Below are 8,601 nucleotides of genomic sequence, written 5' to 3'. Positions count from 1 at the left end.
GCAGCTTGCCGCTCTCACGAGACCTCGCTGCCGAGCTGTGTTGCCCACCGCTTTGTTTGCCCCGCCCCTGGGTACTTGCCGGCTTATTTTATTCCCTCCCCCACGCTCTTGGTTTTCCTTCCTGTCCCTCCCCGTCGAGGTTTCCAATCTCGTGTGCTGACCGGAAAATGCCCCTTCAGCTCGCCTTCTTTCCTACCTAGAGACTCGACGCCGTCCAGCTGAACCTTGGTTCCGTGGACTCGTTCCACAAACATACGCTCCGGCATTCTGACCCGGATATCAAGCACCATCTGACGCCATGGCCGACCAAGGCGCCGGCGGGGGGATCGAGAGCCACATGTCGACTCACAGGAGACAGGACTCCGGGGAGGAGCCGATTCCTACCGATCCAGCCCCCGAGAAGCGGAACCCGCCAGCCGAGACGGCTCCCGAAGCCCAGTCAACGCCTCAGGACCTGCCGAGAGGGTCGCGCAAGCTCAGCCAGAGCCGTGCCAGCCAGCGAGACGCCCGCGCCGTCGCCTCGCCCCCGAGCCTATCCCGGAACCCCTCGACCTGCTCCAACAACCCCAGGCCGCAAGCCGAGTACCTCACAGCATGCACGTCCGCCCCGGACCAGCAGCCCATCCACCCCCCAGCGCCCCACCACCGGAACTCGTCGAACGTCCTGTTGGAACCCCCGGTGACCCGGGCCACCCTCAGCGAGCTCGACGTCCAAAAGATCGTTCACAACCCCAAGCTGCGCCATGACATTAACTTTGACCCCGACCTGCACTTTCGGCCCAACCTGGACGGCGAGAAGGGCCGGAGGAAACAGGAGAAGGCGAACCAGTTCTGGAACGCGCTGTACGAGCAGCTGGTCATGTTCGTGATGGACAGGGAGGCGTTCGAGGCGAGGTATCCCCGCGACAACTGGTGCTTGCCGGCGCTGCTCAAGGCCGCCCGCGAGATCATCGAGACGCTGGTGCCGCAGCGCGACCGCGAGATGCTCAACGAGGGCCTCAACGTCGAGCTGCTCATGCAGCAGTTCTACCGCGGCGTCGCCGACATGGAGAAGGTGGCTTCGTGGCTGGCCGGCCTGCTCAAGCTGCACTGCGCCCCGATGCGCGACGAGTGGGTCGACGAGATGTGCAACGAGCTGAGCAACGGGAACCGCAACAACGACGTGGCTGAGATCGTCAAGGGCATGCGCAGCCTTCTCAACGTGCTTGAGGCCATGAAGCTCGACGTCGCCAACCACCAGATCCGGTGCCTGCGCCCCGCCCTCATTGAGGACACCATCCACTTCGAGCAGCGCTTCTTCCTCAAGAAGATCGAGTCCGGGAAGCTCAGCATCCGCCAGGCCGTCGCCTGGTACCAGGCCGCCCGCGACTCGTACGACCACCGCTACGCCCTGGCCCCCTCGCCCCACGCGCACGCCTTTGGCGACATGAGCGTCTTCTTCGAGGCCCTGTCGCGCATGATGCTCCCGTCGGCCAGCATCAAGGGCGTCCCGCCCACCTTCGTCTTCGACGAGGACCGCATCCTCAAGCTCCGCTCCGACCTGCACGATAGCATCTGCCTCGAGATCTGCATGCGCAAGTTCGACGACCTCGAGCGTGTGTCGAGGGTCTCCCAGCTCTGCTCCCGCCTCCCCTCCTACGTCGGCGACGACGCTCGCAACAGCCGCTCGTCGGGCCTGCTTCCCAACTTCATGGCCGCCGGCGCCTCCTCGCGCCCGTCGAGCCTCGCGTTCAGCGACCACAGCTCCAACGCGTCGTCGCCCCGGTCCTCGGGCCTCTTCTTCACGCAGCCGGATGCTCCCGCGGACGCTCGGTCGTCGGCCTCGGAGCTCTACGGCGCCCTGCGGGCCCTCCTGCAGACGGCTCCGCTCACCAGCAGCCCGGCCGAGAGGTGGCAAGGCCTCGCCGGCAACATGGCCCTGCAAATCCTCCGCGCCGCCAACGCGCCCATGTCGCTCCTCCCCACCTTGGAGCAGCAGCTGCTCGCGTGCCTGACCGACATCACCTGCGACACGTTCCGTCAAGTCGAGGAGCATTTCCACCGCCGCCTGCTCGCCGATCTTGCCAAGCGCGTGGGCGCCTTCAAGCACCTGTCGTGCGTCGCCCTCTACTCGCAGGCCACGGGCGGTCGCGTCGGCGGCCACGGCCGCCGGCCCGACCCGTCGTCGCGCTTGACGCTGGGCGAGCAGCCCCGCGAGCCGCGCGACGAGGCCGGCATTGAAGACATGACCATCCGCCTCGCCCACCTCGGCATCCTGCACTGGCGTGTCTGGGGCCCCCTGGCGTACGAGGGTGGCTTGGAGTCCGCGCCCAGCCCCGCCCAACAGGACGCCATGATGATTTGAAGAGGAGGAAGCCAGCAATCGGGCTGATACGTTTCTGCTTCTTTGATCATCGGCCATGGATGGTTCCGTCGGCGGCGGCATGCATGGTCGGTTCCTTGCGATCCTGTTAAGGCATTTTAATCATGGCTTCGGCGCTTGTGAGCTGGATTTACCGCGTCGACTTGGGCTCGATTTCTTTACTCGCTCTCTCTCCCTCTCTCCTCCTACAACGTATTTCGGGCGGATTTTCACATCGTCGTCGTCATCAAGAATACCCCACACATTCCGACCTCTCGTCCTTCATCTACGCCCGGTTTAATATGCATATCTTTCTCGAGGTCCATATCACCCCGACGGCTTTTGTTTTTCTTTTTTTTTTTTTCTTTCAGGTTATGCTTTTCTGTCGGCGCCTCGGTGGGTTGCTCTTGTGATTTTTTCTCCCTGTCAAGGGGGGTTCAGGTGGGCCTTACAGAGATAGACTCGGAGTTCGTGGCGGGAGTTTGGCTTCGTTCATTACTATTGGTGTTTTTTTTCCTCTGCACACACATCAAGGCGTTTCCTGTCTTTTGCATTCCGTTTGTCAAGACATCATCCAAAGAGGAGGGGAGGTGGAGGGAAAACGTGGTGTAAAGGGAGAGGCAAAACGCTGTAACAGTACCGGACCCTGAAGTCCGAGGAAGTTATTGAGCTGTCTCTGACTGTGTAGGTGGTGGAAGAGGAAGGAGCTGCGATGGCTGGAGCATGCTTGGAACTCTTACACAGTTGCTGGGAGGAAACCATGGATTAATCGAGATGATGGGATTGGCGGATCAATTCAAGCAAGCTATTACACAGTATAGACAGAGGCAGAAGATAAGAGGAAAGACGCAAAGAAACCAGGCTTTTCGCCGATTTCCCACCTACGTTCCCTTTCGCCTTGCCGGCCTGCTCATCATGTGCCTTGTTCTCTTTTCTGTAAAGACTATGTTCGGTGGCTTGGGAAGATGCCTAGCTATTCGTTCGATAATATGTGATACCCATGGTCTGGTCGCTCTCTCATCATCGTATAGATTGGCCGTTTGTATGCCAAGCACCTCCCTCCTATGCTCTCTTTTGTATTGCCATCTTTGTATCCATCCCAACCTTCTCCGCAAACCCCAGTCTCCATGGATTCCTTCGATACATAGGGAGCGGCTTGGCACGTCGATACGGTGACCAGCATTGCCAGTCCCTGACCTCCGACTGCTGGACCATCCTTGACTTGCAGGCACGGGCTCAGATGACGAAGCTTGCTTCAATTGTCCTCGAGCAAGCCCTGCTGGCTCTCACTTGGCCGAGTCCCACCCTCCCCGAAGGCCACGAACAAGGTTTGGTTCGGCGATACACGTCGTCTACTGAAGTCGGACCGCGGATGGGGATGTAGGAGGAGGATACTAACCGAAGCAAGAGTCTTTCACATCTCCCGATATACGGAGCATCGATTCGTTTCTTTCACGCCAGAAGACGGATCTGAACTTCGGGCGTTATGAACCAATGTACATCTCATTTCTTCCCCCCCCCCTCCTCTTCTCTTGTCATCCCCCCCCGCCTTCGCTTACTAGCCAGTCTCGTCTTTCTGTTTTGCTGCAGGTAGCCGGCGCCGAGGTGGCGGTTCTGATCCTCGCCTAGGGGAAAAGAAGACGAGTCATCGGTAAGATGGAGCTGGAGGAGTGAGAAATGAGGGAGGGGAACGCGCTGGAACCTGTCTGGGGTCAATAGAGAGCGAGAGAGAGAGAGAGAGAGACGGGTACCGGCTTGCCTGCTTAAGGATTCGGGGGTGCCCATAGCATGGCCGCCTGGGCAGCCGCGTTTCTGTTCGCCTGTTCGCCAATCGTTATCATCGTTCTCCCCGCGAAGCATGGCGAGGTTGGACGCATATCGTTACGCGATGGCCCATGGCTTTTGCGCAAAGAGTTTTGTTTCCCTTGGGCCGAGGCGGCTCGAACCACCGCTCCAAATCCAAGCCACCGTCATACCATCACCGGGTAATCAAGCCTCACGCCTCGTCTCAGCCATCGTTGTCACACGCGCTACAGCTGCATTGAAGACGACTCGTCATCTCCAAGCAACGTCCCGTGCGCCTGTCCAGTCTGGTTTTCGGTCGCATGCAGCCGTCTTCTTTTGGGTAGTCACTGCATGCGGCGAGGATAAGAAATGCTCGCTCCGGCCAGTCCGCCAGTCCGCCAGTCCTACGTGTGTACATCACCGGACCAAAAAAGAGCCATGCGTCTACGTCGAAGCATGCGCCCTCCTACTGCTTGGACGATGGTTCCGTGAGATGGAATGGATAGCCGCAGAAAAAGAAAGCAAAGAAACCCCTCCGAGGCACACGTGCTTTGTATGCCTACCGAGAGGGACCAAGGCTGACGCATTGCTGACGGACTGGCTGACTGACCCGTAATCTTGGGAGCGACGGACAAACTGAACGTGATGTGGTATTTTCTTGCTCCCGCCCGGTCGATGCCGACAACCGTTAAACGCCATTCAGAGGACCCAAAGAAGACGCCGGACACATGAAACGGCTTCCCATCGCAGGTACAGAACTTCAACATTACCTCTCTCCCCCCCCTTTTCCCTCCCTCCCTCTCTACCTCCGTCAACCCCATCTCGCATCTCTTACATACCCAGGAAAATCGAAATCTGTCTCCTGTCAGCAAACCGTCCACGCGTTCCACACCATGGCTCCGTCCTCGTCGTATCTCTCATCCGTGCTCCAGCCACAGCATCAACGAAGCGCAAAGGAAGGCCAAACTCACCGCCATGATGCCGCAACACAGGCTCATGTAGGGACTCAATCTCTCCCCTATCCTCGCGCATTTCCAAAAGATTCCCGTGATTCTGTTGGTTATGGTTGTGCCATCGTCCCGTCAGCATTCCATCTCTCTCTCTCTCTCTCTCTCTCTCTCTCTCTCTCTCTCTCTCTCTCTCTGTGTGTGTGTGTGTGTGTGTGCATGGTCCAGCGTGACGGCGGCGACATGGGTTGAACGCCTGGGCCTGCCCATTCGTCCGCCTCGTTTGCGAAAGACGAAAAAAATAAGGAATGACGAACCCTGTCTTGTTCCTATCGAGGATCGCGGGGAAGAGTTGGTGAAGGTAGGTGCAAGTGCTGGAATGCGCCGGGGCGGGTTAGCAACAAGGTTGGCTTCTTCTTGGTTGTGTCGTTTTGGGAGGGGGGGACTTGATGTAAGGGGGTTGTGTCCGAGAGCGGTTCGTTCGGGGCGGCGTACCAGATCAGGAGGAGGATGACGAGCAAAAGGCTCGTGAAGTTGAAGAGGGCCGTCTGTAGAACGGCATGTTTGTTAGCGCGCGCTCTGCTTGTTTTGCGATGGGGAGGGGAGGGTGGTTTGATGGCAGGGTGGATGGGGAGCTGGCGAACCATGGTGAGTAGTGCCCCTGTTGGCCTGTCTCAGCTGTCAATGTTGGCGAAGCGAGTGTTTTTGTGATGGTGGTGGTGATGGTGGTGGTGGTAGCCGTGAAGGACTCGTGTGTCGCGAAAGGGTATGTGAGTTGGGTGTTTCTATCACGAGCGCCGTTCTCGACAAGTTGACATCAAGCCGACGTTCGTCGATTGGGACCCACCCAACTGGGAGGCTCCCCCCGCCAAGGCCGTCGTGTGGGTCCCCCATCCGCGGGACGGTGGGTCCGGCTGTAACTTACAGCTCCCGGTGGGGGGGGTCCAACTCCACTAAATTTCCAACGCCAACACGCGCGTCACAGAGACACAAGAGACATCCATGCGACAATCGCTTTCTTCATCGGCCATTGCCCTCCCTATCCAACATCCGCCCCGACCCATCTACCCTGCCTGATTACGCTACGACGACGCAACCACTCCCTCCCTACGACCTCCGTCTAGATCCCGAACCTCCTCCGTTCCTCCACACCCACCGCTCAAGATGGAACCCCGAGCGCGCGCCGGCAAGAATGTCGGCAAGATGAACTTTAGCCACACGGAGCGTAGGGCCTCCCTGCCCCCATTCCCCCGCTCCCTCCCCATCCGCCGCCTCGCAGCTGGCTGACCTTGTTTCGGGTCGGAAACCGAACCCCCTCCCCCTTCCCTCTGCAGTCTCCCAGCTCCTCTACGGCCACGGCGACGTCCGCATGCCTTTGCCAGACACCGTCCGCCTCCTCGACGAGATCCTGACCGAGTTCATTCAAGGCGTGAGCTTCGAGGCGGCGCGCGCGGCGCAGCACGCCGGCCGGCAAAAGGTCAAGTTTGAGGACCTCGAGTTCGCCATGCGACGGAACCCCTGGTACATGGGCAAGATCCAGGAAATGTTTGAGAAGAAGAAGGAGATCGAGGCGGCGCGCAAGGGCTTCAACATCGAGGATCAGCTTATGAAGGATGCCGACAAGGAAGAGAAGGCGGCCGAGAAGGAGAGGGTCGGGGGAGGGAGGCGAGGGAGGAAGCCGGCGGCGCAGATGCAGATCGGCGAGGAGGATTTGGAGGACGGGGATGATGACTTGGATATGGATATGGACGGCATGGGGGCGGACAAGAAGACTTGATGGTGTCCAGGGCTTTGGCTTGCTTTTCTGTATCGGTTGCTGATTCTTGTCTGGGTGAGATGGCATGCATAGCGGCGGCGTTGGGGATTCTCTGGCAGGGCTTCTTACACTTGCTCATCGGTCGGAACATGGCGTTTTTTGGGGGGGAGAGAAAAGAGACAGATGTATGAACGTGTTTTTCTCCCCCTCCCCAATGACTTCTCTACTTGTCGTGCCCTGGCTACCCAGGAACGACATCGTATCCACCGCTCCCTCCTCCCCGTCGTCATCGGCAGCGTGCTGCTGCCCTGGTATCATGAATGCCCCCTGCCCTGCTCAGAACCACTCGGGCCTCTCCCATGCCACCACCTCCAACACCCCATCCTTCACCACGGCCGGCACCGGCTCCCCGTCTCGGCCCAATACCATCCCCTCGATCGCCTTCTTCGTCTCGGCCCACGGCACGTTGAAAATGCCCGAATTAATCCTGCACATCCTCACCTCGGTCACCTTGTCCCCCTCCTCCGCCACAAGCCTCATCAAATCCCTCATCGCCGGCGCCGTCAGCCGCAAAATTTCCTGAGGCGAATCCATTCCGCGCCCAAACTTGCGGCTGGTGAAGATGCATCCGACGTAGTGGCCGCTGCCCGTCGGCTCCTCGTCCTCTTGCTCCTCCCGCTCCTTCCGCTCCCCGGAAGACGGACGGGCGGGGGGGATCAGCAGCGCCGTCCCCGCCAGCCTGTCGGGCGTCGATCTGAGGCAGTGCTTCCGGTACGCCCGGTACGCGTCGGGATAGCGGTCGTGGAAGGCCAGGGCCACGCCGCCGCCCCACACGCCGAGCGCGTTGCAGGCGTGGATGAGCACGGCGCCGCGGGGGGCCGAGAAGAGGTCGCCTGGCCGGTCGACGATGCGGATTCGGTAGCTGGCGTTGGCGTTGCTGGAAGCCGAAGCGCCGGCGGTTGCGTCGGCAGTGGCGGGGTTGGCTGAGGAAGAGGAGGCGTCAGGGGGTGGGCGTTGTTGACGCTGTTTGTCGGTGGGTGGGGTGGGGTCGGTCCTCTTGTTGACGTTGTCGCCGCCTGGCGTGGCAGAGGTTGAATTTGACGAGCCCTGCCCAGGCTCCTTCTGAGCCTCCGACGTAGCAAACGTTGCTTGCTTGGTCTTCGAGGTGAGCGGCTGGAAGTTTAGCTTGGTCTGCTTAAAACCTCGCTTCCCTTCCACCGCGGCGCCCAGATCCGCTGGCCGTTTTTCAGGCATGATTCTGGCTATCCTCGTCGAGAAGTCTCGTTTGTTGCGGTTTACGCTTCTGTGTGGTAGCCCGTAGAAGAGGTCTCCAACCCGGTGCGACGAAGGAAAGGTTGTGTTGAGGAGACCAGCGCCAAGTTTTGTGATGGCGGGGAGAGTTTGTCTTGAGCTCAACCGCCTTGAGGAAATGGAAGCCAGCTTCACTGCGGAGAGTCCCGCCTCCATCTTGCCTAAAGGCGTATCGGAAAAATTGACCTCAGGAGATTCTTTCTGTTTTTTTTTTTTTTTTTTTTTTTTTTTTTTTTTTTTGCTTTTCTTTTTTTTACCTCGCTTGCTTTGTTAAAGAGATCCCTTGAGATGGGCATCCGTGACGCACTCATGCGAGGAGGGTTCCGTTCGCTTTGAATGTGAACCCCCACGTCATCAATCAACCGCTGCAACTCCGTTTCCATCTCCACTTACACACTTACACACGGACAACAGCTTGATGGCTCGCCACACCATCATTTATTCTTCTCAAGACCATTACC

The 8,601-nt window shown here is 59.1% G+C and overlaps 4 protein-coding genes across 4 annotated transcripts; 2 read left to right on the top strand and 2 right to left on the bottom strand.

The window, feature by feature from the left end:
* Positions 1-298: 298 nt before the first annotated feature.
* VTJ83DRAFT_6306 (uncharacterized protein) lies at positions 299-2,344 on the top strand (the record flags this gene model as incomplete). The annotated part of the gene is made up of 1 exon (XM_071013003.1): positions 299-2,344. The coding sequence occupies one exon, from the start codon at positions 299-301 to the stop codon at positions 2,342-2,344; it is 2,046 nt and encodes a 681-aa protein (XP_070863933.1).
* Positions 2,345-4,957: 2,613 nt separating this feature from the next.
* VTJ83DRAFT_6305 (uncharacterized protein) lies at positions 4,958-5,720 on the bottom strand (the record flags this gene model as incomplete). Its single annotated transcript, XM_071013002.1, has 5 exons — positions 4,958-4,981; positions 5,098-5,179; positions 5,391-5,447; positions 5,569-5,621; positions 5,718-5,720. The coding sequence occupies 5 exons, from the start codon at positions 5,718-5,720 to the stop codon at positions 4,958-4,960; spliced, it is 219 nt and encodes a 72-aa protein (XP_070863932.1).
* Positions 5,721-6,237: 517 nt separating this feature from the next.
* Positions 6,238-6,850, top strand: VTJ83DRAFT_6304 (uncharacterized protein; the record flags this gene model as incomplete). Its single annotated transcript, XM_071013001.1, has 2 exons — positions 6,238-6,298; positions 6,408-6,850. 2 exons carry the CDS (start codon positions 6,238-6,240, stop codon positions 6,848-6,850), a joined length of 504 nt encoding a protein of 167 aa, XP_070863931.1.
* Positions 6,851-7,165: 315 nt separating this feature from the next.
* Positions 7,166-8,296, bottom strand: VTJ83DRAFT_6303 (uncharacterized protein; the record flags this gene model as incomplete). The annotated part of the gene is made up of 1 exon (XM_071013000.1): positions 7,166-8,296. The coding sequence occupies one exon, from the start codon at positions 8,294-8,296 to the stop codon at positions 7,166-7,168; it is 1,131 nt and encodes a 376-aa protein (XP_070863930.1).
* Between the last annotated feature and the right edge of the window lie 305 nt (positions 8,297-8,601).

This window comes from Remersonia thermophila, chromosome 6, assembly GCF_042764415.1.
Source record: "Remersonia thermophila strain ATCC 22073 chromosome 6, whole genome shotgun sequence".
Classification (NCBI taxonomy): Eukaryota; Fungi; Ascomycota; class Sordariomycetes; order Sordariales; family Chaetomiaceae; genus Remersonia; species Remersonia thermophila.
This window is presented reverse-complemented; position numbering and strand designations above follow the sequence as displayed.